Source organism: Stegostoma tigrinum, chromosome 31 (assembly GCF_030684315.1).
Source record: "Stegostoma tigrinum isolate sSteTig4 chromosome 31, sSteTig4.hap1, whole genome shotgun sequence".
NCBI classification, from domain to species: Eukaryota; Metazoa; Chordata; class Chondrichthyes; order Orectolobiformes; family Stegostomatidae; genus Stegostoma; species Stegostoma tigrinum.
In genome coordinates, this window is record NC_081384.1 from 37,231,223 (window position 1) to 37,257,120 (window position 25,898).

Consider the following 25,898-nt stretch of genomic DNA (forward strand, 5'->3'; position numbering starts at 1 on the left):
GGGGCAGCAGATACATGGGAACACCTCCATCTGTGAGTTCCCCTCCAAGCCGCTCAGCATCCTGACTTGGAAATATATTGCTGTTCCTTCACTGTTGCTGGGTCAAAATCCTGGAATTTCCTCCCTAGGGGCATTGTGGGTCAACCCGCACCAAATGGATGGCTGAGATAACAAAGTGTGGAGCTGGATGAACACAGCAGGCCGAGGAGCATCTCAGGAGCACAAAAGCTGACGTTTCGGGCTTAGGCCCTTCATCAGAGAGGATGGGTACAGTTCAAGGAGACAGCTCCCCACCACTTTCTTGAGGGCTACTAGGGAAAGGTAATAAATGTTGGCCAGCCAATGATGCTCAAGTCTCATGGATAAATAAATAAAAGGAGACAACCTGAGCCAAAATTAATGTTTCATCAAGATGCACTGAATCTCTGTTAATCATGAAGAAACTTTTGACTAGTAATTTTGATTTATGCATTTCTGCAAGCTCCACACACAGAGATGAAAATCATCTGCAACTTATCCGGATTAATAATAAAGATACCAGGCACGGGAATACACACGGACTCCAGCTTTTGGGCAGAAAGACAAAAGAAATGGATTTGTAACAATGGAACTGGAAGACTCTTTCTGTATTTGTCTCTGTCTCTCTCTTTCTCACTCTCTCCCCTTCCCACCCACCCTCAGCGTACTTCATTCAGCGACTCGGGAAACAATACCTAGAATAAAGTAAATTGGAGAAACATCCATGCCTGCAGAGCTCAAGGATATTTACAGATGCTGCCATTGCACAGGGACAGAAGATGTCCACTAATTAACCATGCCCTTAGGCTCAAGTCTAGCTCCCATATACAGGCTTGTAAGTTGTATTTTCTTGACCTTCTTTTGGTGAGATACTCTTCCCCTCTTTACCCTTTAGACCTGTGCGTTTATCTGTGTTTGATACGTCACACCGTATTATGTTTTCTTGTAGTTAGTAATAAAACTCTTTGTTCTTTTTGTCAAGAAAACCTTGTAATTGGCTATTTGATCTTAAATGTTATGTTTTAATTGAAGTGTGGCTTAGCTGTAAGCTGAAAACAAGTCTTTGTTGCAATTAGCTGAAGGATTAGGAAGAGTGAGCTGATTCACCTCTCTTCATCTGGCTACAACAAATTGATCAACTTTTATGCTTGTCAATGGCTTCTCCTGCCTAGCCCATAACTGGTGTCTTCTCTCCCTTTAACTGAATCTCTCTGGAATGTATGCAAGCAAAGATTCCACTTTAGGCATTTGTTCGCTGGTTTTGATAGCCTATGCTGGGCATCATAATCACTAATCTTGACATCATTCAACAGTTGATCTGGGCCAAAGGGACTGTTTCCACACTGTATGGATATCTATCGTAGTCTGTTCCTCAGTAGTGTGTTAACAGAATGTGTGAGGTACAGAGAATTATTTCACCTTCTACAATCTGCTCAGACAGTAACTGTGAGGAATAAATCTTAACAGTTTGATTAACATAAACACTGACATACCATCAGATATATTACATTCCTTGGGCCTTTATGTTTCTTATGGCTATCTCATTCAATAATGCATCAAATCTCCCAACTGAAAGTGTATCTCAAAATGTTCTTATTCAGAGCTCTCTAGTTTTTTTTTTGCCTTGTTCTCAGTTCTGATTAAATGCTTTCTTTCTGGTTGTAAAGTGTTCAAATATGTAGAAAAAATGGAATTATTTGCAGACCTTTCTAGATCAGGATAAGGTGGATTGCTAATGCTAAATTGCCCACAGTGTATGTGTTAGCCATGGGAAATGCAGGTCTGGGTGAAATGCACTTCAGACATTTTGTGGTGGGTCAAATTGCCTGTTGCCCACATTTTAGGGATTCTATGAACATTATATTTTTTGCTCTGTTCCATTATCCTAATGCACATTGTATGGTATGATCTGCCTGTACTGCACATAAAACAAAACTTTTTATTTTACCTAGGTACATGTGACAATAATAAACCAATCAAACTGTAAGGACCTCAGCCATAGTGGGCAAGGCTACAATGTCTTTACACATGGCTCAAAATTTGTCTTTCACCTCCACTCTCAATCAGAAACTTAGCTGGCATCCCAAGTCCAGTCTCTGTTCATTTCCCCATGACCCGGTCTGTAATCACCCTTTGGACCTTGCTGCGTGTAACTGGAGAGACCCCTAGCCTGGTTGCCGTGTCTATAAAATGCACAATGAAAATATTTCTTTTGTTATCCCATGCCTTTAGATCCATGGCAACTACCCTGTTAATATCAAATGCCAATGAAAGGCTTACAATAGAGTGGGGAGATGGACTTCAAAAATTTTAACCAACTTTAAACCTTGCACTAATCTCTTTGAACAACATTGTATTCTCTTCATCAACAACACTGGATTCTCGTCTGCTATTTCTCTAACACTGATTAGAAATATCAGATATCATTAGTGGAAGGAATAACGTCTCACTTGGGTAAACTGCTGATCCACCAACTTTAGAGAGAAAAAATAAAATTGCTCCATCACCCTGCATGGCCTGTTTCATTTGTACATTTTTTGTTCCATGGAAGGTTTACTCAACAGCACAGAGACCAGTTGATAAATTTACTTAATCCAGTTATTTTGCATGGAAACATACTCTTTTTAGTGATTTCAAAATGCTATCATCACGAAACCTTAAAAAGACCAACATTTTCACAGCAAATGATCCTAGGCAAAATTTAACCAATTTGTTTCACATGCTGTTGAAGTGCAACCACTATCCAATACAGCATAGTTGAATGACTAGCACACTGATACCAACATAAAGCCTTGTGTGAATTCCAATCATGTTTATTTTGGCAGCATTTATTGCCCATCCATAATTTCCCTTGAGAAGGTAGATGTGGGCCACATTCTTGAATCACCACAGTTCTTAGGACATGGTACACCCATTGCACTTCTAGGAAGGGAATTCCAGGATTTTGAGCCGGTGACAGTAAAGGAACAATGATATATTTCCAAATCAGAATGGCGAGTGGTTTCGAGGGGATCTCACCGGGGTGATGTTCCCGTGTATCTGCTGCCCATTTCCTTCTCGATGGTAATGGTTGTTGGTTTGAAATTGACCATTGTCCAATTGTATATTATCTTCTGAAGTCTGACAATTCCTTTTGAGGAACTTTGAAAAGATAATTGTATGACAATATTCTGAGTCATGTCTGAACATCAAATTTACTGTCCCCAGGGTTCATTCACCCATTATTGCTGTCGATCCTGTCTTCTTCTGCAATTCCAGACGTACTAAATTTACTTTCAATCTCATTTCTCCCGTCTCTAACTCTTTCCTTATGATCTTGAAACTTAGCAGTGACACCAACCCAGTGGTTCAAATTTCAGACAACAACAAGACAGAGTACAGGAAACAGATAGAGAGCTTAGTGGCATGGTCCAAAGTCAACAATCTCTCCCACAATGTCAGCAAAACGAAGGAGCTGGTCATCAATTTCAGGTAGTGGAGTGGAGGAACACCCCTGTCTGCATCAATGGGACTGAGGTGGAGATTATTGAGAGATTCAAGTTCCGAGGAGTAAATATCACCAACAATCTCCATTCATGTTAACTCTACCATCAAGAAAGCTCACCAATGTCTCCAATTCCACAGAAGGCTAAGGAAATTCGGCAAGCCCACAATGCCGCTTAGCAATTTTTATAGATGCAGCTATAGAAAGCATCTAATGCAGATGTATCACAGCTTGATATGGCAGTTCCTTTGCCAAGGCCAGAAGAAATTGCAGAGCTGTGAACACAACCCAATTCATCATGAAAGCCAGCCTTCCTTCCATTGACACTGTCTACCCTTTCTAGTGCCTCGGGAAAGCAGCAAACAGAATCAAAGACCGCTCCCATGCTAATTTATGCTATTTTCCACCCTCTTCCTTTGGGCAGAAGGTACAAGTGTTTCAAAACACGTACCAACAGATTCAGGAACAGCATCTTCCTTGCTGTTAACAGACTTATGAGTTAGCCTCTCATATATTAGAACTGATCTTTCTCTGCGCCTTCCCTGTAACACAAATTCTGCGTTCTTTTCTATTACCCTGATGTATTTATGTAAGGTATGATTTTTCTGGTTAGCACTCAGAAAATACTTTTCACATATGATAGCAATAAATCAAATCGTACACAAATCCTCTGCTCCTTGTGACAACAAAGCTTTGGCCATACATTCTACAAAGTCTGCTGGAAACGATCTCTTCCCTGGGAACTCTTTTTAAGGCAACATTCGCTTGATCCAATAGGGAATCTCTTTCTGAGAACTGAACCCCAGTAAGAACCAAGAATCCGTCTATATGTGGCACCTCATCACGATGCACTGACTGTTCAGTAGTTAGCAATGCTGTCTCACAGCATCAGGAACCCAGTTTCATTTCCAACCTCCTGTCTGTGTAGAGTTTACATGTTCTCCCTATGTCTATATGGTGTTCTGGTTTTCTCCCACAGTCCAAAGATGTGCAGGCTAGACAGTTTAGCCATGGGAAATGTAGCAATAGGATGGGGTGGGGGTAGGTCTGGTTGGGATGCTGTTCAGAAGGTTGGTGTGAACGTGATAGGTTAACTGGCCTGCTTCTACACTGTAGGGACACTATGATTGAAAAATCGCAACAATTTTGCTTATTTTTGTAAGGGATCATCAAAGCCAGGATTAGACTTTGTTTCCATCTTAATGCGGATGTAATTGGTGCCCACATTTCAACTTCATTCTTACACTGGTCATCTGGTTCAGTCACAGCAAACTGTGAGGGTAATCATGCTGTAACAATTTACTCTGGGCTTGACAATTTACACAGTGCTTGAGCATGGTGGAAGGCTGTCAGGGTGACAGGCCAATGTTTAGAGCCAATCCAATCATCACATTGTGAACAAACATCATCAGTGTTTTGATGGGAACTGGATTCTCTTCGTCCCCACAGGCACAACTCATTGGTTCCTGATCATAAACTGTGGAAGCCTGAAAGCACTTTCCAGCCAAGTAAACACTCTCAATAAGTAATCTTTGCTGCAATGTAGGAACATTCAGAAACAAAATCCCCTTTCATGCTTCCTTGTACATGGAATTCTGGGCAAGATATAACAGAGTCTCTGGAACATTAGAGTCAAGCTAGGTCATATGTGGGAATAGAGAAGTTACCCCAACAAAAGCTCTTATAGTACAGAAAATCACAGAATAGTTATGATGCAGAGAAGGTCATTTGGCCCATTGTACTGCCATTGGATCCACAAATGAACATCATTACCTAGTGTCAATATCCCATTTTTTCTCCATTTCTCTACACACCTTTTCTATCCAAATGATAGGCCTATATCCTCTTGAATGTTTCATTTGAAGTTGCCTCCACTGTATTTCTAGCCAATGCATTCCAGACGCTAACAGCTCACTTCATAGTTCCTTGAAATTGGAGTTTCATGTAGACAGGATAGTGAAGAAGATGTTTGGTATGCTAAACTTTATTGCTCAGTGCATTGAGTATAGGAGTTGGAAGGTCATGTTGCAGCTACGCAGGATATTGGTTAGGTGACTTTTAGAATGCTGTCTACAATGCTATTCTCCCTGCGAGAAGAAGGATGTTGTGAAACTTGAAGGGGTTCAGAAAAGATTTACAAGGATGTTGCTGGGGTTGGAGGTTTTTGAGCTTTAGGGAGATCCAAATAGGCTGGGGCTGCTTTGCCTGGAGTGTTGGAGGCTGAGCGTTGGCCTTAAAGGAGTTTATAAAAACATGAGGTGCATGGACAGGGCAAATAGACAATGTCTTTTTCCCAGGGTGGACAAGTTCAAAACTAGCAAACATAGGTTTAAGGTGAGCAGCGAAAGATTTAAAAGGGACCTGAGGGGCAACTTTTTCACACAGAGTGTGGTGCATGTATGGAACGAGCTGCCAGAGGAAGTGGTGGAGGCCTGTACAAATACAATATTTAAAAGGTATCTGGATAGGTATATAAATAGAAATGGTTTAGACGGATATGGGCTAAATGCTGGAAAATGGGACTAGATTAATTTAGGATTCCTTGTTGGCATGGATAAGTGGGACTGAAGGGTTTGTTTCCGAGCTGTACATCTCTGTGACTCTGTGACTGTATGGCTCTGTGAATGAAAATGTTTTTTTTCTCACACCAATTTTGCTTCTTTTATGAATCTCTTTCAATCTATGCCTTCTCATTCTTGTTTCTTTCACATGTGGGAACAGCTTCTCCCTAAATATTCTATCCGACTCACTCACGATTTTGGAAACCTCGATCAAATTTCCTTACATCCTTCTTCTCCCTGAGGAGAACAGTCCCAGCTTTTTCAATCTATCCTCATCACCGAGGCTTCTCATTGCTGGAACCATTGTAAATCATTCTTGCACTCGCTCCAATACATTCACATCGCTCCTATCATGCAGAACTCACTACTGTACACAATACTCCAAATGAGTTTGGCAAGTGTCTTATACAAGTTCAGCATCACCTCTTTGTGCATGAACTCTTTTCCCCTATTAATAAAGCTAAGGACACTGTATGCTTCATTACCTGCCCCCTCACCTATCCTGCCAACTTTAATGTTCTGTGCACATATACACCCAGGTCCTTCTTCTCCTACACCCACTTTAGAATTGTACCCCTTATTTTCTACAGTCTGTGCATGTTCTTCTCACCAAGGTGCATTCCCTCTCATTTCTCTGCATTAAGCTTCATCTGCTACTTTGACATAATGCAGCATTCCAATGTGATTCACTATAGCATTATCAACCAAAACATGACACTGAGCCACTTGAGTTGATACAAGTTAATGTTTCAAAACAGATCTGACTATTCATCTCCAGTTCTGAACAGGAGTCAAAACATTAACTCAGTTTTCCTTCCACTGATGCTGCCATACCTGCTGAGTTTCTCCAGTAATTTCTCCTTTATTTCAGATCCCCAGCAACCACACGGATTTATTAAGGAGTTATGAGGTCGGATGAACAAAAGCTTGTTAAACCAGATAAGTTTTAAGGAGTGTCTTAAAGGAGGTACTCAAGGTTGAGAAATGGCTCACTGTAAGGAAGGAATTTCAGAACTTGTGGACAACATAACGGAGGGCATAGCTGCCAGTAATCAAGCAATTAAAATTGTGAAAAAGTAAGTGTCTATAAATAGAGACAAGCTGACATATCAGTGGGGAGTGGAACTGGAGGAGATCACAGAGAAAGGGAGAGACAAGCCTATGCAGGGGTTTGAGAACAAGAATGTGAATTTTAAAGTCAAGGCATGAAGTGTAGGAGGTGATAGGGATACAGGACTTAGCGTAAGTTAAGACACGGAGTTTTGGATGACCTCAAGTTCATAGGGAGTAGAATGTCAAATCAAATTAGGATTGTGTTTGGAAACTAATGTGCGTTTCAGCAGTAGGTGAACTGAGCCGGTGATCTTGGGCAATGTTGTCGTGATAGAAATAGATGATTTTAGTAATTGTGTGAATAAAAGGTCAAAAACTCACATCAGGATTAAGCTAGACTACAAGAGACTGGTACAGCCTCAGACTTTCTCAGTTCATGCTGTACTGCACGCCTGACCAGCGTTGTGAGGTCTCTGAAAAAGGGCACTAATCTCATTTTAATTTCTGCTCACAGTGAGGGCTGGCAGCAGAGAAAAACTGCACACTCCAGAGAGAGAAAAAAAAGGCGATTGGAAAAGAAAGAGTTAAGTTGCAATAACATTGAACATAGAGGTTGTAATAGAAGTGGAGAAACACAGTGTGTATCCAATTATCTGAGCAATGTGCCAGCAGCCAGATCATAGACAAGTTGTCGTCTGAAAGCCATGAGACAGAAAAGACAGCAGCGTTCACAACGGAGTGTCAAACAGTTCGGAGCCGCTGGGATGTGTGGGTTAGATTAAAAATAGTATCAGTGCGACTGAAGACCGGAGTTCATAGCATAATCCATTACTCGATGCGGCAGTTTTGACGGAATGTTTCGATTAGTGTTTGTCTTTCTCCTCATCAATGGTAAGGTTCCATCTCTCTGTTAGCCGAACTGATATGTGCATTGAACTATTTAACATGTTCTCTCACTATTCGTGTTTCATAACTTTCCTTCAGTTTCAGTGCAATTTTGTGAATTCGGGAAATCATTCTAGGCTTAATGCTGTGGATAAAAACTGTGTCGGCACTAGGAGAGTGATAAAAAGAAAGATTTGAATTTATGTAGCATCGTGCATGACCTCAGGGCACTGCAAAGCAACACTTCAAACTAGCTGAGCACTTTGAAAGAACAATCACAGCCACAATGTGCGAACAGAGGCAATTGATTTGTACATTCAGAAGCAGAAATAATGCAAATAATGATCAGCTCAGATGCTAATGAGGATAAACGCTGCAACAGAAACTAACACGAGTATACCGTCATTTTCTAAAACATATAATGTGGGATCTTTCACTCCAATATAAGAGAAAGTGAAATCCCATCTTGACTCTTCTGAACAATGTCACCCCCAACAGGAATGTGTTGGCCAGCATTATGTCCTACCCAATATCGACCAGAAATTGCTGGATTATTGGATTCTAAACTGGTCAAACAAAATCTAAGAGGTTTAGATTTTCTGTATAGATTGATTACACCAGTCCAACAGTCTATATTCCAGTCCCAGCTGGTGTTCTTTTATATATTCAGACATCAATTAATTAAATGTCGGAGGCTTGGAGACCGCTTTGCAGAACACCTCCGCTCAGTTCGCAACAAACAACTGCACCTCCCAGTCGCAAACCATTTCCACTCCCCCTCCCATTCTCTAGATGACATGTCCATCATGGGCCTCCTGCACTGCCACAATGATGCCACCCGAAGGTTGCAGGAACAGCAACTCATATTCCGCCTGGGAACCCTGCAGCCCAATGGTATCAATGTGGACTTCACCAGTTTCAAAATCTCCCCTTCCCCTACTGCATCCCAAAACCAGCCTAGTTCGTCCCCTCCCCCCACTGCACCACACAACCAGCCCAGCTCTTCCCCCCCACCCACTGCATCCCAAAACCAGTCCAACCTGTCTCTGCCTCCCTAACCGGTTCTTCCTCTCACCCATCCCTTCCTCCCACCCCAAGCCGCACCCCCATCTCCTACTAACCTCATCCCACCTCCTTGACCTGTCCGTCTTCCCTGGACTGACCTATCCCCTCCCTACCTCCCCACCTATACTCTCTCCACCTATCTTCTTTTCTCTCCATCTTCGGTCCGCCTCCCCCTCTCTCCCTATTTATTCCAGTTCCCTCTCCCCATCCCCCTCTCTGATGAAGGGTCTAGGCCCGAAACGTCAGCTTTTGTGCTCCTGAGATGCTGCTGGGCCTGCTGTGTTCATCCAGCTTCACACTTTGTTATCTTGGATTCTCCAGCATCTGCAGTTCCCATTATCTCTAATTAAATGTCACTACCTGCTTCCCTTCTAATCTCAACTACTTTCTGGATTAACAAACTGGGTCAGGTACACAAACACAGTGGCTACAAGAGCAGGCCACCTCCTGACTCCCCATCGCTGCCCACCATCTCCAAGGCACAAGTCAGGAATGGGATGGAGTACTCCCTACTTGCCTGGATAAGTGCAGCTCCAACAACACTCGGGAAGCTCATTGTTATCGAGGACAAACCAGTGGAGTTGCAGGTAGACCAGATAGTGAAGAAGGCATTCGATACGCTTGGTTCTATTGGCCAGTGCATTGAGTACAGGAGTTGGGGGGTCATGTTGCAGTTGTATAGGACGATGGTTATCGGAACACTGCATGCAATTCTGGTCTCCCAGCTAATAGGAAGGATGTTGTTAAACTTGAAAGGATTCAGGAAAGATTTACGAAGATGTTGCTAGGGTTGGAGGGTTTGATCTATAGGGAGAAGCTGAATAGGCTGGAGCTATTTTCCTTGGAGTATTGGAACCTTCTAAAATCATGAGGGGCATGAATAAGGTGAATAGCCATGATTTTCCCCACGGTAGGGGAGTCCAAAACCGAAGGGCATAGGTTTAAGGTGAGAGGGGAACGTTTTAAAAGAAATCTAAACGGCAACTTTTCCATAAAGAGGGTGGTGTGTGTATGGTAGGAGCTTCCAGAGGAAGGGTGGAGGTGGTTACAAGTTACACATTTAAAAGGCTGGATAGGGACAGGAATAAAAAAGGTTTAGAGGGATATGGGCCAAATGCTGGCAAATGGGACCAGATTAATTTAGGATATGGTCAGTATGGACGAATTGGACCGAAGGATCTGTAATGCTGCACAGCTCTATGACTCTTCGGTGTTCACTTGCTCCACCATCAACACCGAGTGAGAGCCGTGTGTACCATCAGCAACACCGTCAACACCGAGTGACGGCTGTGTGTACCATCAGCAACACCGTCAACACCGAGTGACAGGTGTGTGTACCATCAGCAACACCGTCAACACCGAGTGACAGGTGTGTGTACCATCAGCAACACAGTCAACACCGAGTGACAGCCGTGTGTAGCATCAGCAACACAGTCAACACCGAGTGACAGCTGTGTGTACCATCAGCAACACAGTCAACACCGAGTGACAGATGTGTGTACCATCAGCAACACAGTCAACACCGAGTGACAGATGTGTGTACCATCAGCAACACCGTCAACACCGAGTGACAGGTGTGTGTACCATCAGCAACACCGTCAACACCGAGTGACAGATGTGTGTACCATCAGCAACACCGTCAACACCGAGTGACAGATGTGTGTACCATCAGCAACACAGTCAACACCGAGTGACAGGTGTGTGTACCATCAGCAACACAGTCAACACCGAGTGACAGATGTGTGTACCATCAGCAACACCGTCAACACCAAGTGACAGATGTGTGTACCATCAGCAACACCGTCAACACCGAGTGACAGATGTGTGTGTACCATCAGCAACACCGTCAACACCGAGTGACAGGTGTGTGTACCATCAGCAACACAGTCAACACCGAGTGACAGATGTGTGTACCATCAGCAACACCGTCAACACCGAGTGACAGATGTGTGTACCATCAGCAACACAGTCAACACCGAGTGACAGATGTGTGTACCATCAGCAACACCGTCAACACCGAGTGACAGGTGTGTGTACCATCAGCAACACCGTCAACACCGAGTGACAGATGTGTGTACCATCAGCAACACCGTCAACACCGAGTGACAGATGTGTGTACCATCAGCAACACAGTCAACACCGAGTGACAGGTGTGTGTACCATCAGCAACACAGTCAACACCGAGTGACAGATGTGTGTACCATCAGCAACACAGTCAACTCCGAGTGACGGCTGTGTGTACCATCAGCAACACAGTCAACACCGAGTGACAGCTGTGTGTACCATCAGCAACACAGTCAACACCGAGTGACAGCTGTGTGTACCATCAGCAACACCGTCAACACCGAGTGACAGATGTGTGTACCATCAGCAACACAGTCAACTCCGAGTGACGGCTGTGTGTACCATCAGCAACACAGTCAACACCGAGTGACAGCTGTGTGTACCATCAGCAACACAGTCAACACCGAGTGACAGCTGTGTGTACCATCAGCAACACCGTCAACACCGAGTGACAGATGTGTGTACCATCAGCAACACCGTCAACACCGAGTGACAGCTGTGTGTACCATCAGCAACACCGTCAACACCGAGTGACAGCTGTGTGTACCATCAGCAACACCGTCAACACCGAGTGACAGATGTGTGTACCATCAGCAACACCGTCAACACCGAGTGACAGCCGTGTGTAGCATCAGCAACACCGTCAACACCGAGTGACAGGTGTGTGTACCATCAGCAACACAGTCAACACCGAGTGACAGATGTGTGTACCATCAGCAACACCGTCAACACCGAGTGACAGATGTGTGTACCATCAGCAACACAGTCAACACCGAGTGACAGGTGTGTGTACCATCAGCAACACCGTCAACACCGAGTGACAGATGTGTGTACCATCAGCAACACCGAGTGACAGCCGTGTGTACCATCAGCAACACAGTCAACACCGAGTGACAGCCATGTGTACCATCAGCAACACAGTCAACACCGAGTGACAGCCGTGTGTACCATCAGCAACACCCGTCAACACCGAGTGGGCATTGCTGGTCAAGTTTACAGCATTTGCTGTCCATCCTTAACTGCCCTCGAGAAGGTGATGGTGAGCTGTCTTCCTGAACTGTTGGAGGTCTTACAGCGTAGATGACCCACAATGCCCTGAGGGAGGGAATTCCAGGATTTTGACTCAGCAACAGCAAGGGAACAGCAATGTATTTTCCAAGTCACGGTGGTGAGTGGCTTGGAAGGGAAAATGCACTCTGTGTTGATGGAGGAGCAAGTGAACACTTAAGAGTCATAGAGCTGTACAGCACGGAAACAGGTGTCCCCATGTATCTGCTGCCCTTATCCTTTTAGACAGTAATAGTTGCAAGTTTGGAAAGTGCTGTCAAAGGAACTTTGTTGAGTTGCTACAATGCATCGTGTTGATGGTACACACTCACATTTTGTGCCAGTGATTGAAGATGGTGAATGTGGTGCCAATCAAGCGGGCTGCTTTGTTCTCAATGGTGTCAAAGCTTCATCAGTGTTGTTAGGGCTGCACCCGTCCAGGCAAGCAGGGAGTATTCCATCAGATTCCTGACTTCTGCCTTGTAGATGGTGAACAGGTGTTGGGGAGTCAGGTGATGCATTAATCAGTTGGCGAGTTTCTGAGCTGTTTCAAAAGATTTGCTCCTTGTGATGGCTGGAAATGTAAGAAGGAAAGTTGACCCTTCTGTGCCAATTTAGGGCTAGTTTCAATTGCCAAACTCATATGGCCTTCTATCCACAAGGAACTGAGCAAAATCAGAGGAGAAATCCCTGCTTTGGGTGGGATGATTCACTCTCCCTCAGCTGGTTTATCAGTCAATCATGTTACAGTCACATCTAGAGGGAGGTTACAGTGTCGTGACATTATCGCTGGACTATTAATCCAGAGATTCAGCTAATGTTCTAGGGACGTGGTTTCGAATCCTGCCATGGCAGATGGTGGAATTTGAATTCAATTTTTAAAAAATTCTGAAATTAAGAGCCTAATGTTGACCATGAATCCATTGTCGATTGTCAGGTAAAATCCATCAGGTTCACTAGTGTCCTTTAGGGAAGCAAACTGCCATTCTTACCTGATCTGGACTAGATGTAATTCTAACCCCACAACAATGTGGTTGACTCTTATCTCTTCTTTTTAGCAATTAAGGATGGAAATTAAATGCTGTGCTTGTCAGTGATGCACTAATCCTGTGAATGAATAAAAAAGAATGCAGGATTTGAACCACCATGGCAAAAAATGCAGAGGTTTGGATTTAGACTGCCCAGAGAGTAAGGGGGTAGTGGAGGATTTGGGGAGGTGGTGTTTGCTGGTGATATCAATGCCTCCATGGCATAATTATTTACCTGAGCTCTTAACACAGGTCAAGGCTCTTTGCAACTGCTGATGCTGGAGTCAGAAACAACACAGTGTGGAGCTGGAGGAACACAGCAGGCCAGACAGCATCAGAGGGGCAGGAAAGTTGATGTTACAGGTTGGGGCCCTTCTTCAGAAAACTTCTTCTGAAAATCCTTCAGATTCTTTGCAGCTTTCCTGGTATGTCTGTCGCGCAAAGGATGGAGATCCATTGCAGACAACTGAAAGAGAAGCTCCTTGTCTCCTGCCACATCATTCCTAAATTGTGCTACTCATCTGGTGAAGATCCAACAGTAAACCAAGATGAGGTCAGAAGAAATTCTGAGTCACGATTTCCAAGTGTGTCAATAACTGGTTTATCCCAGTAAACTGGCTGAAAAGGGCTTCTCTCTTGCATTGTCCTGAATCTCATACTCTCATTCCAGCAACTAACATGAACCTCTTTCTCCTGAAGTGAAAGTGATTTCGAACTGGAGACTCGGAGACTCTCTCATTAGACAGTGACAACCAGTGGCAAGTTTAACCTGAAGGTTGGTGTGCCTCAGGTGGGACGTGAGGTTGAGAAGGAACTCTGCATCGTAATCTAGCCATCCAGACAACTGAGCTAACTGGCTCCTTTCCCTGCCACCCCTGTGTTTGCTAACCCACATTGGATTCCTGCACATTGACATTAAAATTCTCCTTCTCGTTTTCTAATCCTTCCTTATCTCTATGAATTTGCCTAATCCTGTAGCCACTCCAAATCTCTTTCAATTCTGATACTTTCACATTTCTTTTTCAATCCTGAATTGGCAGCCATTAAACTGCTGAGATTTTAAGTTCAGGAATGCTATCTCTGTCCTTTTCCACTTCCAGCCATTATCTCTCACTTGAAGATGCATCACAAAACCTCCTTGACCAAAGGTTTGGTTATCTGCCTTAATATCATTTTTATATGACCTGACATCAGATTCTGTTGATTAAGACTCCTGTCAATGTTATATTATGTTATATAGTGTATCCATATACATTAGCTATAAAGTGTAGTAGTTCCATTATTTTTGTCTCATTTCAGATTCCCCACCCACTGGAAAAGTTCCAATGAGTTCTCCCATTCTTGATTCAGTAGCTGACAGTGTCAATTCAGAGTCAACATGTTATGGTTTGATCTTTATTTCTGACACTTGAATGCATCATCTAGCTTGTGTTACGATCTTGGCTGATGTTACTACTGGAAAAGTCAGGTCCCAGACTGAAATCTCTTTATAGATCAACATCTTTTAGTTGTCAGTTTAAATGAGGTAGTCTTCCACTGAGAATGAATCACGCAGTGCAGCAGATTTGGGTTTAACAATGAAACAGAAAGCTAATGCGTAAAAGAAATAAAGAAAAAGTAGAATAAATCAAACTATTTACATGTTACTCATGTTTAAAGATATCAAAACATACCATAAAAATATAATCTCATTAATCCCAACAGCATTCTATTAAAATACTCAAATACCAGATAGAATTTCTTGGATTCATTTCCTTATCATGAGAATCTAATAGCCTGTTCTTGGACTTATCATATAACTGTGCTAAGACTTTCTCAGCTTCAAAGTTTGAACCCAACTCTACTGGTCTGGGATTTTCAAACAAAACTCCTCATACTGAGATAACTTTTTCCTAAAGTACCTTCCTTCCTCAGGAACAAATGATTTATATGTCCAGCTTCAGCCAAGATTGCTGCAAAACTATCATAACCCGCAACTAAATGTGTTTTTTTCTAAGCTATACACCAAAAGAAACGTTTCAGAATTTTCTATCAGAAATCTTAGTGAAACTTTGTTTACTTTATTCACTCATAAACTCTCTGAATGTAAACAAATTCCCATTACTTTCTAGAATGTCTTCCTCTTATATCGTGCTTCAGAATCAATCACCATATCTGCAGAAATAGCACAAGTTTATGATTAATCCCCTTCATTCACACAGAAAACTCCCATGGCACTAGTTCAAAAATCCAAAACAAATGATATCTATGCATGCATATGTATCACACAGCTGACACATTGAAATAAAATAAAGAACTGCAGATGCTGGAAATCTGAAACATAAACAGAAATTGCTTGAGAAACTCATCAGGCCTGGCAGCATCTGTGCAGAGAAATCAGAGTTAGTGTGTCGAGCCCAGTGACCCTTCTTTAGAACACACAGCTGACACTCCACTCTAATACTGAGGGTTGGTTGCACTGTCATAATGTCAGCAGTGAGGAAGTAAAGAGTTATGGTACTGTCAGAGAGGCAATAGTGCTGCACTAGCAGAGGGGCAGTGCAGATTAGACGCTCTGCTGCAAAAGACAGTATCAAGAGAATGTAACACTGGCAAGAGGAAAGTACCAAGGGAGTACTACTCTATTGGCAAGGCAGTACTGAGGGAGTGCCACACTAGCAGATGGACAGTGTAGGACATATTGTGATAGGTAAGTGCTACACTATGAGAATGGCTGTAATGAGCGAATCCTGCACTGTCAGATATAATGGAAAGTACTGGATAGCACTGCACTGTTGGAGGAGCAGCACAGATTAGGTGCTCCCCTAACTCAGGGGCATTACTGAAGGAGTGGTCCATTGTTGGAGAAATAGCATTAAGAGAATCAAAACCAGAAATTGCTGGAAAAGCTCAGCAGGCATGGCAGCAACTGTAAAAAAAAAATCAGGGTTAACGTTTCGGGCCTGGTGGCCCTTCCTCAGAACAGAGGAAGGGTTCTGAGGGAAGGTCACCGGACCCAAGACATCAATGCTGATATTTTTCTTCACAGATGCTGCCAGACCTGCTGAACTTTTCCAGCAATTTCTGGTTTTGTTCCCGAGTTACGGCATTTGCAGTTCTTTCCGTTTTTATCGAGCATTAAGGGGATGCTGTCCTGTTGAAAGAATGGTATTGCTTTAGAATAGTACACTTGTACATAGTACACACGCTGAAATGTTTTAGTCATGTGACTTCTTTCACTTTAGTATCCATGAAAAAAAATGACATGAAACGTGGTGTCAGAAATGTGAATACGAGATTGGGTGACATTTCAGAGCCGCAAGTGAGCCAGCTGCTGTAAAAAAAATGGAGGATTTAAAGGAAGAATTAAAACTACAACCAGCAAATCCAAAACACTCAGTGAGTCAGAATGGCTGTAGAATTTCCAGTCCATACTGCTGTGAACATGAAAGGAAATATAAAACAGATTTAGATTTTTTTTCCCAGTTTCAGTAGCAAGAATATGAAATAGGGAAAATTAAAATGTCTAAGCAGATAAGTGTAGTATCTCTGTAATCAATGTTGGAAAAAGAATGCTTCAAGACACATTTCTCCCTTGACCTCACTGAGGAGACAGGAGTGTTTCTAAAGGCATTGAAGACAAACTTTGTATCCCCTTTTAATGTTACTTTTTAGATTCATACAGCACGGAAACTGATCCTTTGGTCCAACCAACCCGTATCAAACATAATCCCAAATTAACCTACACAACAACAAAAACAAAGTTGCTGGAAAAGCTCAGCAGGTCTGGCAGCATCTGTGAAGGAGAAAACAGAGTTAAGGGTTTGGGTCCGGTGACCCTTCCTCAGAACTAATGGTGGCTAGGAAAACGTCAGTTTATATGCAGGAAATAGGGAAGTGGATGGGGTAGGGAGTAAATGATAGGACAGAGCCCAAAGAGAGAGTAAGACAGATGGACAAGTAAAGGAGTTGCCAACGATCAGGCTGGGAGGGTGAATAATTGTTAATGGGGACTGTTAGTGAATAACAACAGGGAGTGTGTAATGGCAGACTATGTGGTAACAAGGCATGGTGTGTGGGGTGGGGGCTGGGACATGGGAGAGTTTGGGCCCAAAAATTATTGAACTCAGTATTGAGTCTGGAGGGCTGTAGGGTCCCAAGTGGAAAATGAGGTGTTGTTCCTCCAGTGTGCGTTGAGCTTCGCTAGAACACTGCAGCAAGCCAGAGTCAGAGATGTTGACCAGGGAGCAGCGTGGTGCATTGACGTGGCAGGCAACAGGTAGTTCAGGGTCTCTTTTGTGAGCAGAACATAGATGTTCTGCGAAGCAGTCGCCAAGTCTACGCTTTGTTTCCCCAGTGTAGAGAAGACCACATTGTGAGCAGTGAATGCAGCAGACCAGATTCTAGGAAGCACAGGTGAAGTATTGCGTCACCAAGAAATATGTTTGGGGCCTTGGATACTGGGAAGGGAGGAGGTAAATGGGCAGGTGTTGCACCTTCACCGGTTATAGGGGAAGGTGCCATAGGGCTGTGAGGGGGTGTTGGGGACGAAGGAAGTGTGGACCAGCATATCCCGGAGGGAACAGTCCCTGTGCAAGGCGGACAAGGGAGGGGAGGGCAATATGTGCCTGGTGGTGGCATCTTGCTGGAGGTGGCAGAAATGGTGCATGATGATCTTCTGGATGTGGATGCTGGTGGGGTGGTAGGTAGGGGTAAGGAGAACTCTATTACTGTTGTGGGAAGGAAGAGAAGGGGTGAGGGTGCAAGTGCGGGAGATGGATCGGATCTTGTTGAGGGCTCTGTCGACATTGGAGCTGGGGAATCCTCAGTTGAGGAAGCAGGTGGACATTTTGGAGGCTCCCTTGTCGAAGTTGGCCTCATCTGAACATATGTGACAGAGACGGAGGAACTGAGAGAATGGGGTGGAATCTTCACAGGACCCCTTCCTCAACTGAGATAAGAAATGGTTTGTGACTTTCAGAATGAAAACTGCAGAAAAAGAGTGTCAAATGAATGTCAGAGATATCAAGAACTGCAGATGCTGGAGTCAGAAATAACACAGTGTAAAACTGGAGAAAGCAGGCCAGCAGCATCACAGGAGCTGGAAAATTGACGTTTCAGGTCAGGACTCTTCTTCAGAAATGAAGTATTTGGGAAGGTGATGCCCCAATGGGATTGTCATTGAGAGATAATGGGAACTGCAGATGCTGGAGAATTCCAAGATAATAAAATGTGAGGCTGGATGAACACAGCAGGCCAAGCAGCATCTCAGGAGCACAAAAGCTGACGTTTCGGGCCTAGACCCTTCATCAGAGAGGGGGATGGGGAGAGGGAACTGGAATAAATAGGGAGAGAGGGGGAGGCGGACCGAAGATGGAGAGAAAAGAAGATAGGTGGAGAGAGTGTAGGTGGGGAGGTAGGGAGGGGATAGGTCAGTCCAGGGAAGACGGACAGGTCAAGGAGGTGGGATGACGTTAGTAGGTAGCTGGGGGTGCGACTTGGAGTGGGAGGAAGGGATGGGTGAGAGGAAGAACCGGTTAGGGAGGCAGAGACAGGTTGGACTGGTTTTGGGATGCAGTGGGTGGGGGGGAAGAGCTGGACTGGTTGTGTGGTGCAGTGGGGGGAGGGGACGAACTGGGCTGGTTTAGGGATGCAGTAGGAGAAGGGGAGATTTTGAAGCTGGTGAAGTCCACATTGATACCATTGGGCTGCAGGGTTCCCAGGCGGAATATGAGTTGCGGTTCCTGCAACCTTCGGGTGGCATCATTGTGGCAGTGCAGGAGGCCCATGATGGACATGTCATCTAGAGAATGGGAGGGGGAGTGGAAATGGTTTGCGACTGGGAGGTGCAGTTGTTTGTTGCGGACTGAGCGGAGGTGTTCTGCAAAGCGGTCCCCAAGCCTCCGCTTGGTTTCCCCAATGTAGAGGAAGCCGCACCGGGTACAGTGGATGCAGTATACCACATTGGCAGATGTGCAGGTGAACCTCTGCTTAATGTGGAATGTCATCTTGGGGCCTGGGATGGGGGTGAGGGAGGAGGTGTGGGGACAAGTGTAGCATTTCCTGCGGTTGCAGGGGAAGGTGCCGGGTGTGGTGGGGTTGGAGGGCAGTGTGGAGCGAACAAGGGAGTCACGGAGAGAGTGGTCTCTCCGGAAAGCTGACAGGGGAGGGGATGGAAAAATGTCTTGGGTGGTGGGGTCGGATTGTAAATGGCGGAAGTGTCGGAGGATAATGCGTTGTATCTGGAGGTTGGTAGGGTGGTGTGTGAGAACGAGGGGGATCCTCTTGGGGCGGTTGTGGCGGGGGCGGGGTGTGAGGGATGTGTTGCGGGAAATACGGGAGACGCGGTCAAGGGCGTTCTCGATCACTGTGGCGGGAAAGTTGCGGTCCTTGAAGAACTTGGACATCTGGGATGTGCGGGAGTGGAATGTCTTATCGTGGGAGCAGATGCGGCGGAGGCGGAGGAATTGGGAATAGGGGATGGAATATTTTGCAGGAGGGTGGGTGGGAGGAGGTGTATTCCAGGTAGCTGTGGGAGTCGGTGGGCTTGAAATGGACATCAGTTACAAGCTGGTTGCCTGAGATGGAGACTGAGACGTCCAGGAAGGTGAGGGATGTGCTGGAGATGGCCCAGGTGAACTGAAGGTTGGGGTGGAAGGTGTTGGTGAAGTGGATGAACTGTTCCCTCTCCCCATCCCCCTCTCTGATGAAGGGTCTAGGCCCGAAACGTCAGCTTTTGTGCTCCTGAGATGCTGCTTAGCCTGCTGTGTTCATCCAGCCTCACATTTTATTATCTTGGGATTGTCATTGAACTGTTAATCCAGGGAGCCAGGTAATGTTCTGGGGACCTGGGTTGGAATCCTGCTGCAGCAGATAGTGGGATCTGAATGCAATAAAAATCTGGAATTAGGAGCCTAATGATGACTGTGAACTCATTGTCAATTTTTGGAAAAAACCATGTGTTTCACTAATGTCCTTTAGGGCTGGAAACTGCCATCCTTACCTAGTCTGGCTGACATGTGACTCCAGACCTACAAAATTTGGTTGACTCTTAAATGCCATCTGGAAAATTAGGGATGGGCAATAAATGCTGGCCTCATCCTGTAAATGAATAAAACATTAAGTGTCATATCAGTGTCTTGTGTAGCAACATAAGCCTGGCAGATCTGTGTGGAGTAGCTCAAGCTGGGGACTTGAAAATAAATCCTTCTAAGATAAAGTTAAGGCTGTGTGATGGAACAATGATCATCCCAAGCGGACAAATGAAGTTGTGAATCTAATGCAATGGCAAGAATGAAGATCTGGAACTCTGGATGGCAGACAATAAACAGAATCAACTCTTCTCAGGTGAATCAAGTCTAGAGCTTGGACTAGTAACTCAACAAGTACAAGAAGAGATTTACAATGTTTCATTAGTCACTAAGCTATTATCTGCTGAAATTGATCCTTAAAGATTCAAAAGGTATTTGTATAAGTCTTGCATGTCTTCCTGCTTGATATTATAATGAAGTAATAGAGAGGGTGAAACCAACTCATCATGTGCGGACGATAATCAGTGATGAGGTAATTACCATGTCAATGCTGAAATTACTTTGCAATGCGATGGCTTTGAGCAAGGTCTTAGAGCAACCCTTACAGAAAGGACAATGAGAATATTAACGCACCAGAGCAACACAATGTTCAGGAGAGCCTGCCTATTGTCTTTGCTTCTGAGTGTTCTAATCATTATGTGTCTTGGAGTGACGCAGTGATAGTGGAATCAGACCACAAGACACTTCAAAGAATCTTCCTCAAACCAGATATGTCTGCTCCAAAGAATGTTACTTGGTTTGCAGAGATATCATCTGGACATAATATACAGTTGAGGAAAACACATGTACATTGCGGAGAGGTTGTTGAAAGTAGTATTCCCAATGAAGAGAGCAGAGGATGCTGTGATACAGTGTGAAACTGTTCAGGTTTAACAGCATGAAAAATGATTCATGGTCATCAATCTCAATTCCAGATTTTTAAAATTGAATTCAATTTCCACCATCTGGGTCCCCAGAACATTAGCTGGGTCCCTAGGCCAACAGTCCAGTGATCATACCACCAGGCCATCGTCTCCCCTGGCCATTGCCTTCCCCCCCCCACCAACCCACCTCGCTCCCAATGTCAAGATGTCATGGTTTACCTTCTACACTATCAGGCTGAAACCGTCTAATTACCATTCGTCCTTCTAAATGTCTGGCTATAAACTACTTGAAGATTGAGTTTAGCAGCCAACATGACAAATGACTAGATATCTACACCACATGACCTTCTTAGAGCTCATGTGAACATGTTCAGAAATGAAGAATCAAATTCCCTCCCTACCTCCCCACCTATACTGTCCTCTCCACCTATCTTCTTTTCTCTCCATCTTTGGTCCGCCTCCCCCTGTCTCCCTATTTATTCCAGAACCCTCACCCCATCCCCCTCTCTGATGAAGGGTCTCGGCCCGAAACGTCAGCTTTTGTGTTCCTGGGATGCTCCTGGGCCTGCTGTGTTCATCCAGCCTCACATTTTATTATCTTGGATTCTCCAGCATCTGCAGTTTCCATTATCACAGTCTCATACAGAGATACTCACACGCACTGACTCTCTCATACAAACTGACTCGTGTTCTCTCTCACACACGCACGCACACACACTTTCTCTCTCTCTCTCTTACACACACACACACACACACAAAGTCTCATACAGAGATACACACACTGACTCTTAAACACACACACACACACACACACACACACACATGGATATACACAAAGTCTGACACGGAGATACTCACACACACTGACTGTCTCATCCACACATACACACACAGTGACTCTTTCTCTCTCACATACGGATATACACAAAGTCTCACACAGAGATACTCACACACACTGATTCTCTCTCTCTCTCTCACACACACACACACACACACACACACACACACACACACACAGTGGTCAGAAGTTCTGCTGTTACATTGTGATTGCTTTTTGAGGTTTTGGGTGAATCATTTACTCAATTTTCTGTACTTAACTCCAAAACTCCACCAAACCAACAACAAATGTCTGTTTGGCAACTTATTCCCTGACTTCAGCACCTTGGGATACAGTTTTTCCAAGCTGTGTTATTAATCTCTGTTTCCAATTGCCCATCCAATTTTCTGTTCTGCTGACTAATGTCACTGGTTGCAAGCTGAGTGAATCAGCAGAAACACGAGTGATAGGCAGCCCACAGACTGAACCAGGCAGTCAGGGAGGGGACACTGTTACTGCAAACTTCACAATGAGGAGACAGAGGTGCACTATTCATCAAAATTGAATTGTCTTCTTGTGTGAGACTGGTGAGTTGTGAATTGGGAAATACGCCAAGCAGCAATTTTAAAATCAGTAGCTGTTCGATATTTGAGGTGAAGGGCAAGTTTCCACCATTCTTGCTACTATAATGCCTTATGAATGTGGTCATAACATACTAACCCATTCAATCCTGACTGAGGTAATATTTGGCTTTTATTCATTACAATCCATATGTTGAATTAGGCAGTAAAGGCCTTTCTGAGGTTTCGACTGGTTTTATTGCAGACCTACAGTTTAGCACAAGCATCAGTTTCCATGCTTCCTGTCTGGACCATTTCCCTGTCCTCAAGCTAACTCCCCAATGGGGAAGAACCCAACTCTTATTTTTATATTCAGAAGTGCTCTTATAAACAACTGAGCATTTTATTTCCCACCACCAAATCACCTTTGGCAATTATTTATCAATCAGTACCATTAAATGGGTCGGGTTTCTGATTATTCAGGTTATATACAGAGTCCCATCTGGACAATGTGATAGTTCCGAAGGTCGGGGAGAGGGCTAAAGAAAAATGGAACTGGAAGAACTCAGCTCTTTTATTTACTTTTTTATATCTGGAAGTGCTCTTACATCGAACCAAATGGCCTTCCCACCACTAAATCACCCTGGCCTGTTTTTTTCGTTTTTAACTGTCACCTGCCACCAGGACTCCAATTGGGTACTTCCAAATGAGGCCCGTTGTGGGAAATGTGAACCAGCAAAGGTGAGGGAGGGTTAGAGAGAGCAGAACGGTGCTAAATCAAAATAGAGTTGGAGGGGGGAATAAAGCACTCAATCACCACCGCCCCCCCCCACCCCCAACGCATTGCCCACCTCTCCCTGAAGGAATTGAGAGCATTTATAAACACTGCTGCTCCCTCCCCAGGGACACCCAGGCATGAACATAACTGCAGAAGAGGGGCAGGCAGTGGGCAGAGATGGTCCCCTCCATGGCCCACTGCCTGTCCCTGTTCATATCTAGCCTGGCCAGGCCCAGGAGTAGACCCTTGAGGAGATCCTCCGATCTGCCCACCCCCTCCCCATTTCCGTGCTGGGTACCCAAAGATCAGGAGCGTGAGGCTGAAGTGCAGCTGAAAACATGGGAAAAGTTTCTTCAAATAACTGAAAGGAGAGTGCAAACACCCATAACTAATATACGCACGGGCTATAGACTCCACAATGCCGCAAAACAGAAAGGTGGGCTGGGAATGCGTGACCCACACAATCTGTAGTTGTATGGGACCACTGTGGGCGACACCCTCCTCCCCAGACCGCTGACGGAAAGGAGGAGGGACCCAGCCATTAAGTATAAGTCCAATTAGCATTGTCTGCTCTCAGTCAACGTGGAGCATTTCTAACTCTGCCAGGCTTTGTGTAAATGCTGTGGAATGCAGGAGGGGGAAGCAATATTGCAGCTTATACTGTGGGCACCCTCTCCTGGGAGAAAGCCAACAGATGTCATCTGCTACCCACAAAAGTTTCAGGGCCAGAGTTTCAAAGGGTGGAACAGTTCACCGAATGGAAGTTTGTCAGCCACATTGTGATGAGGTTCTCACAGTGACTCAAATGATTTAAAAACTGGAGGCAAATGTCACCATGGAGTCGTAAAATTTATTACAGCACAGGAGAAGACTATTGGATTGATTGGCTCCATGCTGGCCTTCCTAAGGAGCAATACCCAAACTACGAGTCCCCTGTCCTCTCCCCACATCTTTATCCTGCTGTCACATGGTCACACAGTCACATGTTATGCCCGCAATTGCAAAACCCCAACCAGTCAAGTCAAAAACCTGGTTATGACCATCCCACTTGTTATGTTTGAGATAAAACATAGGATCTGTGTACATACCACCTGTATTTGATGCTGTCATTTTGAACAGGTACTGGAGCCTCTGGTGGAGGGCAGCAGTCTGCAGAATACTCACCAGGTGTGGCCTATGAGTCTGTCCATTCTCAGTACATGCCCAACCCTGCTGCCGTTGACCACCTCTACTTGGGAGAACCAATTGTTTTTGACGCAAGTCCTCAGTTTGAAACCTTAGCTGTTCACAAATCACAAACCGGGAACAGAGATGCCATTCTCGACGTGACTAGGATCTTACCTGACCCTGTTCTACAGGGGCCCTATGGAAATGAAGACGAAGAATATAATGAGGTTGGGAACTCTGACACATGCATATCCAACAGCTGTGCTGTCGATCCTACACCAGACCCTGGATTTCTGAGCATTTCAAACTCATCTCCTCAGGATTTGAAAGGCCCAAATTTAAATGCTGGGTTTCTCTCAAACGCTGCTTTTGTTCCCACTTTCCATGAGGCAACGGAGGGAAGTGGTGACATGCATGAACAGCTGCTTGATCGTAATGGAGCTGACCCTAAATCCCAAAGGATAATCGGGTCAGAAATCAAAGAAATCACTGGAAGGTACAAAAGCTTGGTAACTCCTGTTTCCAAAGAAAATCAACCAGAAAACAGCTTGACTACGCTTCACACATTAAATCCTCGGCCAGCACAGGACTCTACCACCCCAACAAAATCCATCATTAGTTTCCAAGAGACCATGTCTACAACAGATGGGCTGTTGGTAGACAGCAGGAGGGAGAACAACAATAAGACAGTTCCAGAGAGGACATCAACCAGAACACGAAAGATATCAAATAGCCATTGGCCAATCAAATCAGCAACGGTTCCTGAGCCAAATACAGATCAGAGCTCAAATGATTCCTGGATTGCTTGTAATCCAGGATATATCCGTGAAAACAACTCCTGTTGGTCTGTGTGTGAAGTCATTCCCGATTACTGTTTGAATGGAGGTAAATGTGGAGTCATCGAAAACATTGGCGTGTTTTGCAGGTATGAAACTCTTCTGAACACTCAGCTTTGTTCCAAAATAAACATTGTCCTGTTCCTGAAGCCATATACATTATCACAATCCCAATAATCTGAAACTGATCACCCACGACTTTCTGTCCTCCCTTCATTCATTCCCTACTTCCACAGGCTGGTTGGGAATTTAGTTTCCTTTCATTATTCATGGGATGTGAGTGTAACTGGCTAGTCCAACATGAATTGCACAAAACTGCTGACCTAGCTAGTGATAAGATCAGAACTCAACAGGTCTGGCAGCATCTGTGGAGAGAAATCAGAGTTAATGTTTCAGGTTCAGTGATCCTTCATCAGAGCAAAGCAATTCTGTTGCTAAGTTCTTCCAGCAATTTCTGATTTTGTTTCTGATTTCCGGCATCCATAGTTCTTTGGGTTTTTGACTTAAATAATGACACTGACACACTGTAGTAATAACATTCCAAAGTTCCTGACCTCAATCTACAATAATGGAAAAACAAAGTAAAATGGGAGGCCTTGGGC

General features: G+C 44.4%; 1 protein-coding gene across 3 annotated transcripts in view; it reads left to right on the forward strand.

The window, feature by feature from the left end:
• Positions 1–25,898, forward strand: part of LOC125466328 (uncharacterized) — an 88,221-nt gene that overhangs the window by 28,626 nt on the left and 33,697 nt on the right. For 2 of the 3 annotated variants that reach the window (XM_048560687.2, XM_048560689.2), the window contains exons 1-2: positions 7,769–8,007; positions 24,413–25,385. In XM_048560687.2, coding sequence (XP_048416644.2) covers positions 7,971–8,007; positions 24,413–25,385 — 1,010 coding nt within the window. In that variant the 5' untranslated portion in view covers positions 7,769–7,970. Of the gene's footprint in view, positions 1–7,768; positions 8,008–24,412; positions 25,386–25,898 lie in introns of those variants that run through there. The other variant, XM_048560688.2, reaches the window with a different exon arrangement.